The sequence below is a fragment of the Sodiomyces alkalinus genome (genome assembly GCF_003711515.1).
Source record: "Sodiomyces alkalinus F11 unplaced genomic scaffold SODALscaffold_5, whole genome shotgun sequence".
Taxonomy (NCBI): domain Eukaryota; kingdom Fungi; phylum Ascomycota; class Sordariomycetes; order Glomerellales; family Plectosphaerellaceae; genus Sodiomyces; species Sodiomyces alkalinus.
The window spans coordinates 1477085-1494609 of record NW_021167083.1 but is presented as its reverse complement, the minus strand read 5'-3'; the positions used below and the strand labels follow the sequence as shown (position 1 = coordinate 1494609).

The 17525-nt window shown below is 56.2% G+C and overlaps 7 protein-coding genes and 1 non-coding gene across 8 annotated transcripts; 2 read left to right on the top strand and 6 right to left on the bottom strand.

Moving 5' to 3' along the window:
- The first annotated feature begins 688 nt into the window (after positions 1-688).
- Positions 689-4838, top strand: SODALDRAFT_333401 (WD repeat-containing protein). The gene is made up of 6 exons (XM_028611961.1): positions 689-901; positions 1112-1193; positions 1323-2616; positions 2697-2907; positions 3011-4203; positions 4290-4838. The coding sequence occupies exons 1-6, from the start codon at positions 868-870 to the stop codon at positions 4536-4538; spliced, it is 3063 nt and encodes a 1020-aa protein (XP_028466585.1). The 5' UTR covers positions 689-867; the 3' UTR covers positions 4539-4838.
- A 75-nt stretch (positions 4839-4913) lies between these two features.
- On the bottom strand, positions 4914-5852 carry SODALDRAFT_250475 (AgPET8; the record flags this gene model as incomplete). Its single annotated transcript, XM_028607415.1, has 1 exon — positions 4914-5852. A coding segment is annotated over one exon (939 nt), but the record flags the coding sequence as incomplete, so codon positions are not given.
- A 669-nt stretch (positions 5853-6521) lies between these two features.
- Positions 6522-9565, top strand: SODALDRAFT_333399 (adenine nucleotide alpha hydrolases-like protein). The gene is made up of 2 exons (XM_028611960.1): positions 6522-6779; positions 6894-9565. Exon 2 carries the CDS (start codon positions 6923-6925, stop codon positions 9323-9325), a length of 2403 nt encoding a protein of 800 aa, XP_028466583.1. The 5' UTR covers positions 6522-6779; positions 6894-6922; the 3' UTR covers positions 9326-9565.
- A 283-nt stretch (positions 9566-9848) lies between these two features.
- On the bottom strand, positions 9849-10552 carry SODALDRAFT_295760 (hypothetical protein; the record flags this gene model as incomplete). Its single annotated transcript, XM_028608790.1, has 2 exons — positions 10228-10552; positions 9849-10056 (listed from the first exon to the last, which is right to left on the bottom strand). Coding segments are annotated over exons 1-2 (345 nt in total), but the record flags the coding sequence as incomplete, so codon positions are not given.
- An 892-nt stretch (positions 10553-11444) lies between these two features.
- Positions 11445-12306, bottom strand: SODALDRAFT_170665 (hypothetical protein). Its single transcript, XM_028607002.1, has one exon. The coding sequence runs from the start codon at positions 12110-12112 to the stop codon at positions 11522-11524; it is 591 nt and encodes a 196-aa protein (XP_028466581.1). The 5' UTR covers positions 12113-12306; the 3' UTR covers positions 11445-11521.
- SODALDRAFT_170664 (hypothetical protein) lies at positions 12307-12990 on the bottom strand. The gene has a single exon (XM_028607001.1). It carries the CDS (start codon positions 12862-12864, stop codon positions 12502-12504), a length of 363 nt encoding a protein of 120 aa, XP_028466580.1. The 5' UTR covers positions 12865-12990; the 3' UTR covers positions 12307-12501.
- Positions 12977-13671, bottom strand: SODALDRAFT_324182 (hypothetical protein; the record flags this gene model as incomplete). Its single annotated transcript, XM_028609862.1, has 2 exons — positions 12977-13279; positions 13396-13671. 2 exons carry the CDS (start codon positions 13669-13671, stop codon positions 12977-12979), a joined length of 579 nt encoding a protein of 192 aa, XP_028466579.1.
- Positions 13672-17273: 3602 nt separating this feature from the next.
- SODALDRAFT_t117 lies at positions 17274-17349 on the bottom strand. The gene has a single exon. It is a non-coding gene; the product is annotated as a tRNA-Thr (tRNA).
- Positions 17350-17525: the final 176 nt, after the last annotated feature.

Sequence of the window (17525 nt, the reverse complement as noted above, 5' to 3'; positions counted from 1 at the left end):
TAGCCTCTACCCCCCCGGCACCCCTTCTAATAGACTCTAAAAAGGACCCTAAGGTTATTCTATAACCTATAGCAGGGCCCGTGATTCCCCGGGAAGACTTTGATCCTCTTAAGCTCCGAAATAGACTTAATAAGGCCTTAAAACCCCCTTTAGTCCCCCTAGCCTATAGGCGACTAGTTTAAGCTTATTATTAGATAAATACCTACTAGAGCCTTTAGGGGTGGTGATACCCCGATACCCGACCCTTCCGAGCCACCGTAAAAGGCCCTAAACCGAAGCCTATAACAGGGCCTAGGTTTAAAGGACCTAGTCACTAAAATCGGCACCTTTAACCCTGTTAGGGTAGTAGGGAAGCTTCGGTGGCTAAGGGCTCCGAACGCGTTTTACGGCACTATTATTATATCTATATCGCCTACTAAAAAGCAGAAGTACTATCTAAAACAGTGGCTTTATATAGCCGGCCAGCGGCTATAAATCTATAAATCTAGACCTGTAACCCCTAGAACCCAGTGCTCTAACTGCTGGAAATTCGGGTATACCCGGGGGACCTATAAGAGCCTAGTTACCTGCCCTATCTGCGCTATTAAAGGCCACGGGGAAGAACACCACTACTATAACGAATATAAAGAGTACGGAGCCTATGGATTATAGTTCAGTATCTCGCCTACTTCTACTCTCCCACTCCCACTTTTCATAACGCTTACTTCTTTCTATACTATTCTCTCCCTCAACCCAGCCGTTGAAGTGTTGCTGTTGAGAATCCCTTACCCTTACCAACTTGCCTTTTCTTCTCTCCAGAAGTGCATTGCATTGCCCCACCGCGCATACCAGCTCGACAGGGCGATCGCCCTGTCTTCTCTCTACACCATGGCGAAGAAGGCTCGCCAGAGAATTAGCTATGGTATGTCGCACTTCCTAGAACCCGGAAATGGTCCCTCCAATCAAATACGCTGTCCTGTCTTGATTACATGCCGACTTGTGCGCCCCCCTCGCTTGACGGCACAGCATGGCTTCCCTTCCCGTGTATCACAGCTTGCGACAGGTCATCGACGGCTAGAACCGCGCGCAATGTCGAACCTCGAATGCTGACCTCCCGGTCCGCAACGCGTAGTCCTCGACGTCCCCAATTCCCAACCTGGCGGTCACCGACTCGGCGTGAATGGTCTGGACATTGACAAGGACAATGCCATTCTGTACGGCCCCCCCCCCCCCCCCCCCCCCCCCCCCCCCCTTCGCCGTCCCCTACTCTCTCCTTTCCAGGGCTAGCTTCCCTTTTCCTCCCCCCCACCGAGCTTCCTGGGCTGACTCCTGCAATTCTCCAGCTATTCCGGCGGCCGTGATGGCGTCGTTTGCGCGTGGGACGTCCTCGACATGAAAAAAGACGCCTCGACCCATGCCGACACTGACCCAGATGCGAAACCGAAGCCCCGCTCCAAGTTCCGTGCTCAGACCCAAGCCCACACGCACTGGGTAAACGACATCGTCCTTGCCCAGAATAATTCGGCCCTCGTTTCCGCCTCGTCCGACCTGACCGTCAAAGTCTGGCGCCCTCTTTCCGAGTCCCAGCCACAAGACAGTTTCAAAATTGGCCAGCATGCCGACTATGTCAAGCGCGTCGCATCGCCTCGTGGCGCCAGCTGGGTGGCCTCGGGCGGCCTCGACCGCAAGATATACCTATGGGACCTCAACGGCGCCGGGAAGATACTCGAGATCGACACCAGGGGGGAGGAGGTCGCCGCGAAGGGATCCGTCTACGCCCTCAGCGCCCATCACCGCATGATAGCCAATGGCGGCCCCGAGTCGATCGTGCGCCTCTGGGATCCCCGCACCGGCAACAGCATCACCAAGTTCGTTGGCCACACCGACGTCATACGCTCAATCCTCATTAGCGAGGCCGGAGACACCGTCCTCACGGCCTGCTCCGACCAGACCATCAAGCTTTGGAGCGTCACCGCTGGACGTTGCATGTACACCTTCACCATGCATAACCACTCGGTCTGGTCCCTCTACTCGGAGCACCCCGACCTGGGCATCTTCTACAGCAGCGACCGCGGCGGCCTCGTCGTCAAGACGGATGTGCGCGGCTCCCTCGACGACTTGGACCACGGCCTATCTTTGGCCGTGGCCCAGGAGCAGGAGGGCGTCATGAAGGTCTTGGCCGCCCGCAACCACATTTGGACCGCCACCTCGACATCCTCCATCAACCGCTGGCCCGACGTGAGCACGGACGCCAACATCCAGCTGCCTCCTACTCTTCGCCATCGCCGCGCCGCCTCCGCCGGGACGACCCGATCCAGGCATCCACAGGCAGCTTCTTCTTCTTCATCCCCTCCTCTCTCTAGTGACTCGGCGGCCGCCGATAGGAGGGAGGTCCCGGTCATACCGGCGAAGTCCATCCTCAGGATTTCGAACACGGCATCTTTCCCGGAGCCCGGGGATCCTGGCTCGGAAATCCCCATCGAGTCGGATTCCTCTGCCCCCGAGCCCATTTATCACCTCCCGGAAGAAACCATCGAAGGCCAATTCGGTCTGGTGAAGCACAAGCTCTTGAATGATAGGAGGAGAGTCTTGACGCTGGACACGGCTGGTGATGTTTTGCTTTGGGATCTGATCAAGGTTGGCCCCTCCATTTTCGTTTTTCGTTTTTCCTTTGTTCTTTTTTGTGAACCGTCCACCCGTTGACTCGACATGTGTAGTGCGAGGTCACCCAAAGCTACGGTAAGCGGCATCTAGAAGACGTGGAACCGGAAGTCAATACCCTAGAAGCTGTTGCGCCGTGGTGCTCCATCGATACCAGTTCGGGAAGCCTTACTGTGGTACTCGAGCCGGTCAACTGCTTCGACGCGGAAATGTACGCCGATGAGCTGACGACGGAGGAACTTGTGGAGTTCCGGGAAGACCAACGAAGTAAGTCGGATGAAGAGAATGCTTTCGGCACCTGGCCCCGCCCCCAACTATCGATCCATTGCCTTTGTCTGACGTCCATCTCCTTTCTCCTCATCGCGCACAGTCAATCTGGGGAAGTGGGTTCTTCGCTACCTCTTCGCCAAGGTCATCGACGAGGAGATCAAGCGTGATGAAGCCCACCGACGGCTTCTCAACGACGGAGTAGAGAGGAGGAGAGTGGCGGCAAAGCGGGCAAACGCGCCAACGTCTATTGAGCTCCCTTCGGCCGCGGCCGCTTTTGAGGGCGCAGATCCCCTGAGCACGCCACGTGTGCACGGCGGCCAACCCCCCCCGCTGACACCGGGGCTGGCAATTGGCATGGCAAGTCCTGCACTACCCCGACTCCAAGATGTCCCCGAGAGTGCTGTGACACCCACGAGCCCTGTAGAGAGGAAGATATCTCTATTCGGCCGACCATCGGCAGACATTAGCAGCAAGGAAGACTATTTCTCGGGCCCTGTTGGTTCTCCCGAGGGGACGAAGCAGACCGGTGGCGTCCTGGGCACGCCGGCAGAACAAGCAGCGGCCGAGGCCAAGTCGCCAGGTGGCAGCGAGAAGGACAAGGATGGCGGCAACGGGAAATCGCCCAGCACGCCGTTCGGGAAAAAGTTCCGCATGGGCATGGGCATGGGCATGGCTAAGAAGATGATGCGATCTGCCTCGACAGCCACGGCGGAGAAGCAAGCGGCGGTGGATGAGAGGGCCGAAGAGTCGGAATCGTCATCGTCGGCGCACGAGAAGGAGGTCGATGACAGTTTTTTCGGAGTCATCCAGCGGATCCGGAACGAGTATGACAAACAGCTGACCGAGAACCCCGACAAGCTTGTGGAAACCAAGATCACTCCGAGCCTGCCCAACGATACCCCTGTTCTGAAGCTCCCTCCCGGCACGAAAGTCATTATCCAGGAGGAGACGTCAGGAGGGAGCGCCAACCTCTACCAGGGAACGGCGGAGACGGTTGGTAACGACACGGACATGATTGAGCAGCGGGGGCCGATGTGGCTGGGCGAAGTGCTGCTACAGAACCAGACGCCGCAGAAGGAACCGGCCAAGATATCCTTCGTGCTGCAGCCGTGGGACAGTTCGCTTCCGGACCTGGGCGCTGCCGACGGGAACAACCGGTTGAACGCGAACAGGATGCTGCGCGTGAAGAAGATCCTCGCCTATGTCGCGGAGAGGATCGATCCACAGCCGGAAGAGCCGGATCCCAGTGCGCTCAAACCGGAAGAGTACCTCGAACTGTATTGCAGCGATACGGTAAGGCTTCTTCTCCTCCCTCCCTCGAACTTTTTTCTTCTTCTTCTTGTTTTCTTCAGACGGCCGACGACTGACCATGGCATCAGCTGTTGCCGAACACGATGACGCTCGCTACGTTGAGAGCGCACATCTGGAAGGGGGGCAACGATGTCATGTTGTACTACAAAGCGAACGGGCGCAAGGAGATTCCGAACAAGAGACCGCCAGGACAACCGGGACACGCAGGGCAAGCAGGTCAAGCAGGTCAAGCGGTAACATCATCATCAGACGCGGATGAGTCTGTTTCGGCGATTGGGGCAGCGGTGGCACCGGCCTCGTCGACGACGGCAGCTTAAAGGCGGCGTTGGTCCAAGTGTAAAAGGTCTCGCTTGATGAGGAAGTATTGGGGTGAGACGTCGACACACCAAGTCATGTTCGAATTGCCGTCTCTCTCTCTCTCTCTCTCTCTCTCTCCCCCCCTCCCGTTTTCACTTTTCTCCCCTTTTCTCTTTCTATATATGTTTATGCCTAGCGGGTATTCTTTTCTAGCCTTATCCTGTCCCACCGGATGAGTTCGTGTATATGGGTTCGTTATTGTACATAGGTAGTAGCGAGAAAGGGCAAGAGCCATGATGATAATGAGCCACCCATGGTCCCTCATCTGTGTTTGTGTTGAGTTTTTAAAAGTGTTACAAAGAGGGAACATGTTCCCGGATGGTCGGAGAGGTCCTGGTCTGAAGGGTGTTCACGGTAAACTGGTAGCTCCCCAAGAAGATGGCGCCGCCGATGCTGATCCAGGTGACGCGGGGCACGGTGCCGGCGAAGAAGGCGCGGTAGCCCTCCTCGCGCCAGACGGCGCGCAGCACGGTGGCGACCTTGACCTTCTTCTCGGCGAGCATGACCCTGGTCTTGAGGACGTCGAGCGGGGTGGTCAGGGCGGCGGCGACGGCGCCGGCTACACTTCCGTACAGGGCGCTCTCGACGGCGCCGACGTCGGCGGTATCGTTGTCGTTGTCGGAGGCGGCGGCGGCGGCGGCTCTCCCCGTGTTGTTGTTCGTCCTGGCCCTGCGCTCGCGTCCCCAGGCCTTGAGCCTCTCCCAGAGGGGGAACTGGATGATGGTGAAGGGCACCTCGCGCATGACGGTGATGCCCCAGCCGCGGTAGAGCTCGCGCCAGACGCCGAGGAGGCCGGCGCGGGGGTGGTGGGCGAGGATGGACTTGAGGGCCTGGAGGGAGGAGCCGGCGTGGTGGCCTGCCTGGGCGCGCTGTTTGACGACTTCGGTGGGGACGCGGACGGCGCAGGCGGCCACTTCGCCGAGGGAGGCGGCGAGCATGTGGTGGAGGGCGGCGGTTTTTGTGTTGCTTGTTGTCGTTCTTGTTGTTGTTGTTGTTGTTGTTGTCGTGGAAGTAGTGGTGGGAGGGAAGGAAGTGGAGATGGTGCTGCGGGCGAGGAGAGACTTGGTCCCCTCGTAGGTGCAGAAGAAGAAGGCGGCGCCGGGGGCGGAGCCGACGATGGCGGAGCCGACGCCGCGGTAGATGCCGGAGAAGCCGCCGGAGGGGAAGAAGCCTGCGCGCGACTGGAGGCGGGTTTTGAGGGTGTCGAGGGGGAAGAGGGAGAGGTCGACTGTGGTGCCGGCTAGTCCGCCTGCGAGGAGGGCGGTGGTGAAAGGGGGTGGTGGGGGGGAGTGGGAGGAGGACGAGGGGGACGGGGGGGACGTCATTGTTGTGAAGGGTATATAATGTGGTCGGGCAATTGGGGGCTGTTTTGTGTCTTCCCTATTCGCAACAAGGCGATGACGGATGACGGGCCGAGGAGCGGAGGGCGCAAACGGAGGAGAGGTGCAAGGTGCAACGGTTAGGGTAACCTGGGGCTTTAGAAGATTGGTTGCTATCGTATTGAAGACCGCATGGTTTCGCGTGCGTTTAGCTGTTCTGGATATGGTGGTATGTCCGGTGGTATGTCCGGTGGTATGGTATAGATGGGTGGTCGAGGGTTTTGGCAGACGTCCGTTGTGAAAAACGATGGTTGATTTTATTTGGAAAGAATAAGAAATAAAACAAAAAATGTCCTCGACTCCGACTCCGGCTCGGAAATGGAGCACTCGATGGACACGTGCCCTGAAATGTACCAGTACTTACATACCTACGCATGTGGGTACGCGACAGCGAATGAGGGTCTAGTTTGTGTTGATCCATTGGACAATTGGTGGTTCCGCACCGTTCATTTTGTACATGTACCATCTCGTAGCTCCAGCGACGTCAGCGAAGAAGAAGTACACGTGAAGAAACGCGCCCTCGGTACGTACTCACGTACTCTGCATCACTAACAACCCAACACCACCACCACCTCGATCACCACCACCAGCAGACCTCTTCCTTTCGCTCCTTCTCCACAACAGACAAACAACCAAACACTTACAAACACCAAAGAGACTCTTAAACAAAACTCCATCTCCACACTGATTGAATGAGCGTCGTACCGCGAGTCTTCCACCATGTCCCCAAACCGATATCCTTCGTCGAGTTTTACGAGGCCGTCCAAGCAACATGTCCTCCGCGTTTCCCAGAGGCATTCTCGTGCGGTCCCATGCCTATAGGTGCGTTTCCTTTCTGCCTACTCGGGCGTTTTCTAGTCGGACCCTTCTGCTCGACTCTCTCTCTCTCTCTCTCTCTCTACCTTGCCGTCTAACGCCATCATCTCATCTCGTCAGCTCTCGCCATAAGTGGAGGTGCCGATTCCATGGCCTTGGCCTTCCTCTTCAACCGACTCCGCGAGTTGGATCCCAACTTCCGCATCGCCGACAGCAACCTGAACTACAAAATCAAAGCCTTCGTCGTGGACCATCGGCTCCGTGCCGAAAGCTCGCGCGAGGCCTCCGCCGTGGCCACCCAGCTGAACCGCATGAAGCACATCACGGCCGAAGTGCTGGCCATCAACTGGGCCAAGGACCTCCGCCACGACCAGTCGGTCGACCTGGAGAACCGGAACCCGGCCGAGCTGCCCAACGTCGAGAGCATCGCCCGCCGGCTGCGCTACCGCCGCATCGGAGCCCAGTGCCAGAACTGCGGCGTCATGAGCCTCTTCACCGCCCACCACCAGGACGACCAGTACGAGACGGTGCTGATGCGCCTCCTGAACGGCCACGGCAGCCGCGGCCTGCGCGGCATGCTGCCCGCCGCCAACATCCCCGAGTGCCACGACATGCACGGCGTCTACGAGAGCGGCCTCCTCGACGACCAGCTGCGGAAGAGGCCCGCCCTCGGCTTCGCCCCGCGCCGCCGGGATCGCCGCTCCATCCGCCGCGAGATGCGCTCCCAGATCGACCTCCCCACCTACATGGCCGAGCTCCGCGCCGGCCAGCAGACAGACCTAGACATTGCCTACTTTGACGAGGAATACGAATACGAAACCCGCACGGGGACCGGGACCGGGACCAGGACCAGGACCAGGACCGCCGTGCCGCCCATCCCGACCGAGGACGCCGGCGTCATGCTGTACCGCCCGCTCCTCCCTTTCGGGAAGGACCGCCTGGTCGCCACCTGCGAGGCCAACGGCGTGGCCTGGTTCGAGGACGCCACGAACCGGGACCCGACCCTGACCATGCGCAACGCCGTCCGCTGGACCTGCGCCCACCACCAGCTGCCCGCCGCGCTGCAGAAGCCGTCGGTCCTGCGCCTGTCGCGCAACTGCCTCGCCAGGTCCCGGGCCCACGACGCCGAGGCCGAGCGCTGGCTGCGCAAGATGCGCATCCACGACTTTGACCCCAACGCCGGCACCCTGGTCGTTGGGCTGCCCGACCTGGCCTTGCCGTCGTCGCCACCGTGGAACGGGAGGACGGGGACGAGGAGGTGGCGCTACAGTCGTCGTCGGAGGGAGCTCCGCCTCGTGCACCGCCGCGTCATCGCCGCCCTCCTGGTTCGACGGCTTCTGGCCTTCGTCACCCCGGATCACCACCTCCCGCAGATCGCTTCCCTGAGGAGCCCCATTGCCCGCCTGTTCCCTTCCATCGGCGACCCGGCCGAGCTGGCCCGCCTCGACAAGGAGCCCAAGCCTTTCAACCAGGGTTCTGTCCTCTTCATCCCTCTGCCTTCCGCTTCTTCTTCTTCTTCTTCCACGTCCTCCTCTCCTTCCACTACATCATCACCCCCCAAATGGTTCCTCACCCGCCAACCCTACCCCTCCAGCAAACCGCTCCCCAGCCTCAGCTCCATCCAAAACGACCACTTCCCGGGCAGCTTCGTCTTCCTCACCTCGCCCTCCACCCAGCCCCGCCCCGAGATGCCCTGGCGCCGCTGGAACAAGTGGCGCCTCTTCGACGGCCGCTTCTGGGTCCGCATCCGCACCCGCCACAAGGGCCTCCTGCGCGTCGCCCCCTTCCACCCGGCCCACGCCAAGGACTTCCGCGACGGCCTCGACCCCCCGGGCCGCGACCTCCTCGCCGACGTCTTGAGGCGGTACGCGCCCGGTAAAGTCCGATACACCCTGCCGGCGCTGTACTCGGTCGAGAGCTGGCCGGAGCGCGATTCTCCGGGGCCTCTTCCGGGGCCTCTTCCTCGTTCTACGCCCAGGCAGAGGGGCGGGGGAGGTGGGACCACGTCTGGTGGGTGGTTGCATGCCTCTAGTGGCGACGGCGAGGGAAAAGACACCACCCCCTCCTCCACCACCTCCTCCACCACCTCCACCACCAGTAGCGGCGGTGGTGGTGGTAGCAGTAGTAACAACAACGACGGTCCGCAACAACCTTCCAAAGGGGAGAAGAGACCCCAAAAACACGCCTCCCCCGTGCTGGAGGGCATCGACATCTGGCGCGGCGAGAAGCGCAGGATCAAGCTGCTGGCGCTGCTCACCATGGGCGTACACCTGCCGGGGCTGGAGGAGTGGGTGGAGTGGGAGGTGCGGTATAAGAGGGTCGACCAGAGGATGCTGGAGAAGACCATGCCGATGGGGTTCATGTCCGCGCTGGCGCCGTCGCCGTCGTGGGTGTCGCCGCGTGGGAAGACGACGATGAGGCCGAGGAGAGCGAGAGCAGTGCGAGGGAGGAGGGCGGCCAGGACGACGAGGGCGAGGGCGAGGGCGAAGGCGAGGGCGGTGCGGGCTCCGGTGGGGAGACGGCGGGTTCCGCTGAGGAGAAGGGTTGCATGACCTACGTTTGTCTGGAGAAAGTCGAAAATAGGCATCTCGTCGGTCGGTCTGCATCAGTACTTTAGATACCCTTGTATAACGCCTGTACAACAAGAGCTTCGCGGCTCCGCATCCATATAGCAAGCCATACCATACTACTACATGCGCGGGCCCCGGGCCTCTATCATATTTCTCCCCGACACAAGTGACCAAGGTCGACACAAGTGACCAAGGTCGACACAAACCGTCAGGAGACAAGAGCACCATCAGTAGTCAAGAGATATCAGGACCTTGCAGCACTAATGCATTATGCGTTTTTCATTCCCTGTCATTCTTCCAGTTCACGCCGAACCCGTACCGTAAAACAAGCCGCGCCCCTGGAGGGTGTGGGGGGAAACTAAAAAAAGAAAGAAAAAACCCTCAACAAGATGGCCTAGCCCTTGTTCACAAGAGTCCATGACCCCAAGCCAGCTCTCCGGCGACCTATGCAGATCTTACATCGACAAGCGGATGAAATCCCGATGCAGTAATCCTTCCGTTTTACGGCTTGTGGATCGCATTAGTTCCCTCCTTGGCCGTATCCTCGGCCTTCTTCTTCGACCGCTGCTGCATCGTGCGGGGGTCGGTCGGGTCGCGGTCCGCCCGGACGGCCTCCTCGCTGTCGGACGCGAGCTCGGCGTTCCACTGTCCCTTGCCCTCCTTCTGTTTCCTGAGGGAATCAGACTTGAGCTCCTCGGTGTATTCGGGGTCGTCTATTCATTTTCCGTTCTCGTGTTAGCGCAATGTCTTTGTGCCGTGCGGTGGGAAATGCAGGGTCAGGAAAGTTGGACAAAGAAAGGACCGAATAGAGCAGAGTCGGAGTCGGAATATGAGAACAGTAATAATAACAAGAGGATAAAAATGGTTGCAAGTCGGAAACATACGTTGGGACGATTCCTTCAGACCAGATCTGTACTGTGTCGATGCTGTCTGGAAGAAGCGGGTAGGGTAGACAATGCCGTGTCTGGCGGTGGTGAAGAGGCTGCGCGCCGAGCGAGTGGTGTAGGCAAGACGAGAAGTCATGGTGTTGGTGATTCTTCTTGGAGTATGCGACGAAGGGGGGGGAGTACGAGACGATGGATATGGTGGTCAGAGGGGTAGAAAGAATATGGGAGAGGGAACAATTAATATCTTTCTCTCTGTACTTTAGAGTTCACTAAACCGGATACACCTACTGTGGGTAGCTACTGCCATGATGCGAGCATTTTGTCTACCTACAACGTACCTAATACGACGTACACGGTAGCTCTTTCCCCTGCGTTCTCCCGCAATACGGGTGCAGAAGCTGTACACTAAGGTAGTGTACGGATACTTGACGTCGTTGTTTTCTTGGGAAGGCGTTATGCTGTAGTGACGTCATCAACAAACGGCACAGACTCGTCTGGATTGGGGATTTCGGACACGGACAAGCCCATTGTCAGGTGGGAGCAGCTGCCCCATACCGGGTAGCTCCCAAGATTCGGGAGCTACTTAGGAGAGAGAGGCCTGCCTTGTCCATACATACAGGTACATCAAACTCGTCACTCGTCATCAACACATTCCCTTCATCCGATGCAGCCGACCATGACAATGACGTTCGTTCATCCTTTCCCCGTGCGGACAGCAAAACATGAGAGTACACGTAGAAGGTAGCGCTACCACTGGGAAAGGAAAGTGGATATATCTTCATCTTTCCAAGTTTTTGCCCATTGGAAACGAAACGCCGCACTATCCAGAGGAGATATAAAGATGACACGACAGACACGACAGACACGACAGCATGCCATGTATTTCCCCTAAAAGGTACCGGCACCTACGCTGAATACGCCCACGGCTCCTCCGCTCTTGATGCCGCCCATATCCTGGCCGTCAGTCACCTCTTCCAGACCCTCCCAACTAGACGACAAGAGACAAGAGAGGCCATTATTTGAACTTGGAACATCGTGTATTGCGCCTCGCTGGCATCTGGTATCTTCAGGTCAGAGCTGTGCCGTAAAAGAGAACACAGTTTCGCATCCTACAAACACCTCCAAACCAAAACTATAAAAACACCAACCGCCGACGTCCAGCGAAAAACCAAACACCGACCGGCTAAACCGCTCAAGAGGTATCCTTTGTGTGTGTGTGTGTGTGTGTGTGTGTGTGTGTGTTCTCGACAACCCAAATAACCTGACCGCTCCAGAGCCCCTGTTTATCGTGTCATGCCACGCTTCCCAAAACAACAACACTCCAGATGCTCTGTATGGAAGGAAGAAAAAAAAACATGTGCGTGCCGGCAAAGATGAGAGAAATCAGGCCTGCGAAACCAGAAAAATCCGGACCAGACAATGTGGTCTTTCGTCTCCCACTCTCATACATGACCTCCGGATGCTGAACCCCGCTCGACGAGACAAAGCCAAAAACCAGGAAGACTATGAAGGTCGTAAGTGGCAAAATAGGGTGTAAAGACCCCCGAGATGAGCACCGAAAAATGGTCAGTCTATAAGACCAACCACGCTCCCCGGTGTCGTCTCGGGAAATCCCACCGCCAAGTGATACAGAGAAGCAAAAGTCGAAAGCCAAATGAGCCCATCTCCGAGCAACCATCAATGTTGTGCAACACTGGATAGTCCAAGAGACAGTCCACCAGCCAGACGATCCGGGCGAGGTAAAAACGAAAGAAAAAAAACCAACGAAAAAAACAAGCCCACAACGATCAACTCCGCCTTTCTCCCATCGAGGAGAGGAAAAGGTAATAAATCCCGAGTACCAACGCTGGAGATTGTCCGCATCCCAATAACACAATCGCATGCCTGCCTGTGCCTGCCACCGCCCGTGATATTTCCCATGTTGAAATCCCGTAACAGAATAACACCTCGATCCCCCCCGCCGCGCGCTCCGAATAAGTTGCTGTAACACCTCTCATTCTATAGAGTTATGTCGAGAGATCCCTCTTTTTTGTGAGTTTTGTTGGCTCGCCGAAAAGATGAGACGGTTAAAAAAATAGGAAAAGACGTCGTAACCCGTGACACTTTGATCCGAACTGGTTGCGAATCATGCGGTCGTAAAATATGCCGAGAATGGTAAAGAAAAAGATTCAGGGAAACCCCAAACAAAACTCCGCCGTGATGTTTGTCGAAACACCAATGCAGGAAATAAATGTCGAGTTGAGATGCATAGACCACCGCTGCGCGAAAAAATTAACGCCCGTTTCGTGCAAGGCCGGCCTCACCCTGGGAGGCCAGACAGAAAACACCGGAATTGTCGTCTTTTTGTTCTGTATGCGAGAAAAGTTGAGACCGGACAGAACATGACGAGAAAAACAAGTGGTATCGATAGATCTTTTTGTCGCCCCGATGGAAGAAATCCGAAAAGATGTCGTCGGCGAGCCCAAGGTATATTGCCGGATTGTTGTTTTTGATACATTTGGGCGTAGTTTTCGCAAGGAAAGCAGCACCCAAGATGTATCGATGCCACTGATGTTGAGAGTTCGTGCCCGGTGCCCGCCAAGGTGAGAGAACGACAAAAAAAACAAGAGCCGGCCGCAAGAGACGAGCGAGCATTAGTAGTAGTAGTCATACACAAATCAACAATTGCAAAGGCTTCAGGCGGTAGCAGAGCCCAGACTTCCCCCGAAACTCCGTCACGAAGTCAAAGAGAAATAATGGACGTCCATTACCACCTTCGGCCCATGGCATGTTGTTGCATGCGGCCGGGCGAGACGGAAGGAGGCGGGCTCGACATGCTGATGCCGGTGACAGGGTTGATGATGGGGATGGCGTTGCGCACGCGGGTGGCAGAGGGCTGGTGGAGCTTCAGGGTCGCTTGCTGGCCGTGATAGGTCTGCGGGTGGAAAGGTGGGGAGCTCGAGCTAAGCGAGAAGCCGGGAGCAATCTGTTGCGGTTGTTGGGTGGGAGACGACTCCGGGGAGTTACTCGCCAGAGAGGAGCGCTCCGAGGCACTTCCGATGGAGACGAGCTGGAGAGGATCAAGCCCGAGTTAGTTTTTTTTCTTCCTCTTTTCGACTTGACGCATCGCGTAAAATCATGGCGACCAATAAATAGATAGGCCGACGAATGAGTGGGTTTACTCACGTCGCTTTCCGTTAGGAGATTGGGGCAGAACTCCATATCATCTTCGAGGTCGAAGGAGCGAGAGACTTCGAATTTGCTGCGGAAGGCAGCGATGGCGGCGGATTCGTTCAGCTCCTTCATGCTCCGTACGCCGCGAAACTGCTTCTGGGAGTTCTGAGAGACGGACAGCCTGGGTTGCCTGCGATTCCGGCCCCCATGGTGATGAGAATGGGACGGGCCTGGAAGGGTCGCAGTGGTGTGTGCTGCCTGGTGGTTGAACTGGTAATACGAAGACATTATTCAAGGCTGGGTGTGACGGTCGTTAGGAAATAGCAAAGTCGCGGTCCGAACAGTTCGGAGAGAGGGTGCCAATTGTATGCCGTTGGTTGGCTTTGGTTCGTTGGTGGTCGCCGCAGGTTGGTGAGGTTTTGAAGAATTGAGTTGTTGAGGATTCTTCCTTTCGCCTGTGGTCGGTCGAGTCGGGGAACGTGGCGGGTCAACGGTTGTGGGGGGAGGTTGTTGTGGCTTATTGGGTGTTTAAGAGGGGGGAAGTGACCCGAGCGCTGCGGTATTAAAATCGTTGCTGTAAGACAAAACAATGAAACCGATCGATGTGTTGGACGAGAGGATGTGTGCGTGACTGAAGCGTGGGCTTTTGGTTGTGAGTGGGATGTCGTGAGATTTCTCTAGGAGAATGTGGAAGCACTTTTTGTGTCTTGTGTGTCTATTTTCTGTTCGCTTTAGGAAGGGGGGAGGGTAAAGAGGAGAGAGGTTGGTTGGAATGGGGTGATTTCGTGGGCAAGGTTTTTTCTGGGAACGAGGACGGGATGGCGAGAGAAGATGGGGGAAGAGATGTGGGAGGGGCGAGGGAGGGGGTGCCGGAGACAGCGATGGGGTTTTGTTGAACCGACCCGAATCCCACACCGCATTGGACAGCACAGTCTGGTGGAGGCTTCAAAAATAGGGAAGAGGTATATACGTACTCTTTCACCAAGTTCACTGCTATGAAGAAAGGCCCGGACAAAGGGCCACGCAGCCCTGTAGGTACCTGCTGTACCGTGCTTTTACCGTACGGCTACGTATTAGGCATAAGACCAGACTCACAACTGGTGCAGGTGGTGCAAGTGGAGTGCATAGAAAGTGGAGAAGGAGTGGAGTTCATTCAGCCAGAGTGGAGAAGAGATGAGGTAGCACTAGCAAAGGTATACGGATCTCTTTCGCCTGCATCAACGAAACGTCCAATAGGAAAACAAGGAACTTTGCTCCTTTCGGACAAAGTACTGTGGCCTCATGACCTGTACCCATTTCAGCCCTCGCCCCTTTCTTGTCATTGGCCAGTTTAGCACCAGCTCTATCATAAACAGGCTAGCGCGCATTCTGATTGGATGTTTGGACGCATCGGTCATCGACCGGCCACCATAATAAACGAGGATGGACAGTGCGATCCGCAAGATTACCTACCTTACCTTACCTTAAGGTACCTTAGGTCATTATGTACGTTGTATGTACAAAGTGACGCGGGACACATGGATTTCGCTAGCTTGCTGGTGAGTTGCATGGTGCCTCTTGCGGATTGGCCGGCAAATGGGTACTTGGCGGCTCAGGGGGCGACACGGCACTGCACTGTGGCCTCGGGCTCCGAGGGACGAAAACAACCCAGGGACTTGTCGACGTTGTCTGTGGCGTGACGCTTGCGGCGAGATTAGAAGCCCACATTTCCAACGTATGGGCCCACTGCCACCAACACAACGGAAACAGCACGAAGACCGAAGACCAACACGTGTAGGAGAGAGAGGCGATTTGCATGATACTCCGTAATATCGAGACTTTCTTTGTACTATCCCACGATAATCAGGGAGCCGACACTCTGCATTCATGGCTCTCACAATAGCAAGTCACTTCCATATCGCACTTGTTCTGGTATCCTCCCCCTGCTCGCTTCTCGGGGTATTATGGAAACTTCAATTGTTTCTTATTCCGAAGAATCCTCCTGGACTCGCAAAGCAACAAGTCCTCAGAGGACTTCCAGTCATCCTATATCGCACACTGTGCGTATTTTCGGCCTCCGTGTCAGCTGCGAGGCCTTGAAACCTCGTCTCCTTAGCGCCATTCCCGGCCTGGGAGTTGAAACTTCAGGCTGCACTGCAGACTGTGCGGGTCCTGCAAGGGTCCCCTGTTTCCTCGAGGTCAGGGAGGCTGAGGGAGGACACTCTTGATACTTTCTTTGTACGGGCCATTATTACTTCGTACTTCGTATATACCTTAGTAAGGTATCGAGTCAACGGGGCGGTATCACTTAACGAGTATCTCCAGCGTACGAGCGTGGTACAAAGCAGCTATGTACATGGCCCGTGGCTGGGCCCAGGCCCCTTGCTTTTTGTTGAGCGGCTAATGACTCCGAAGTACCACTTCGTACGAACGAACAGAGATACAGAAGCAGTGGCTGGTGGGTGGCGGGAAGCGCTGGCAAGCGCCTGCGACCATTCTGGTCCTTCAAGTTTGAAAACACGACCAGTTCTCACAGCCATTTGTTGCGACAGCGACTGTATCTGGAACAGCATCAGCGGCTGGCGGCAGCAGGAGACATGATCTACGGATTACATATGCCAAAGCTTTGGCTGCCATGTTCAATCGTTCGCAGCAGATGCAGCAGATGCAGTCTCAAATTGCAGACACCGACAGGCAATGGTAGGGAAGGGTAGTGTTGGGTAGGTAGTATTGGCCTCGGATCCGAGGCCTTGAATGTACGAAGTAGTGTAGTGATTACTCCGTAGCCTCCAATCTGTTCTCCGCGAGTGTGTGTAACTTTTCCCCGATATTCGACACGCGAGAGTTGGGTTGACACACACAGAGATGGCCTTGAGATTCTGGGGAACATTGCCAGTCATGGAACGGAAAGGTACTCCGTATGTACTTCTGTGTGTTATGTACCTGGGAAGTCGACTGTTTAGGTACATAAGGTACCTTGGTCGATGCTTTCTTTCACTTGGTTGGCAGTGGCGAAGGGAGGACGAAAGGCCAATGGAGGGAGCTTGGTGAATTGCGATTTTGGGTCATCCCTACGAAATATGTACACTAAGGTACAGTACAATGATGGGCCCCTCCACACAGCCATTTTCCCTGGATCCTTGAACAGGAAATGCCTTGGAAAGAAATCAGTGGTCGATTCAACGCCGATCGATCCCTCGTCCGGCCAATACCCATCTGTCTCGTTGCACAGACCCGCACAACACTTGCAGCCTGCCTGAAAGCCTGCAGGACACGCACCAATGCACCGATGCCACCACACGAACACTTACAGTATTTCTCGTGGACTCGTGGACTCGTGGACCGTCCAGAAGGACGGAAGAAAAACGAAGAAGATGGTGGTGTGGGGATGATACTCGACGATATCCATCCGGGATAGCTCTTTGGAGCCCCAACCATTCAGAACCTCTCCCCGACTCATCTCATCACCCTTTGTCCAATCCGATGTTGGTGTCGCCCTCCTCCCTCGAAGGAGCGAACTCGAGGGGTTCCCCTTTTCTTTCAAGTCAACTCGGGCATAGCTGCATATCCATGGCGGCCTCTCCTAGCCTCAACGAGTTGTACACTAGAGCTACGTTGCTCTTGGACGAATAAGTCATAATCAAGAGGCGTTCAAAAGAGGAGAGGCGGTGTAATTATTGTTCATGTCGTAATACTTCATACCAAATTGAGACGTCCCCAGCCAGCACGAGCCGATATGCGATCTGCGATCTGGACGTCCACGTCTGGCCCTGTGGTACGGGATCCTCGTACCTGTACGAACCCGCAGAAGTGCACGTACTTTTGTAATGTCCGGGCTCAAGTCGACAATGCGAGGAAGGAGAAGAAAAAAAAGATAAAAAAAAAACAAGACGGGTGAGAGAAACAGGTAATGCCTCGTACTGGAATCGAACCAGTGATCTCCTCATTGCATACTAGTGAGGCGCTTTACCACTGAGCCAACGAGGCGGATAGAACCCCGTACTGGGGCACGGAAGCGAATGCGGCTACGGCCGTGAACAAGGTCACAATCTCCATCGTGGACAAGCGCCGGCGTCACCCAATCGCCAATCTGCACGTCATGTTCCAATCGAGGTGGCTTCAACAAGTTGAACCCGGTTCAACGGGGACGCCGAATAATTAAC

Bases quoted from the DNA above. Each gene is read 5' to 3' on its own strand.
- SODALDRAFT_333401 (XM_028611961.1), top strand. From the start codon at position 868: ATGGCGAAGAAGGCTCGCCAGAGAATTAGCTATG. The intron at 902-1,111 runs GTATGTCGCACT...CGCAACGCGTAG, and splicing joins TCGCCAGAGAATTAGCTATG to TCCTCGACGTCCCCAATTCC. The intron at 4,204-4,289 runs GTAAGGCTTCTT...CCATGGCATCAG, and splicing joins AACTGTATTGCAGCGATACG to CTGTTGCCGAACACGATGAC.
- SODALDRAFT_333399 (XM_028611960.1), top strand. From the start codon at position 6,923: ATGGCCTTGGCCTTCCTCTTCAACCGACTCCGCGAGTTGGATCCCAAC.
- SODALDRAFT_170665 (XM_028607002.1), bottom strand. From the start codon at position 12,112: ATGCGATTGTGTTATTGGGATGCGGACAATCTCCAGCGTTGGTACTCG.
- SODALDRAFT_170664 (XM_028607001.1), bottom strand. From the start codon at position 12,864: ATGCTCGCTCGTCTCTTGCGGCCGGCTCTTGTTTTTTTTGTCGTTCTC.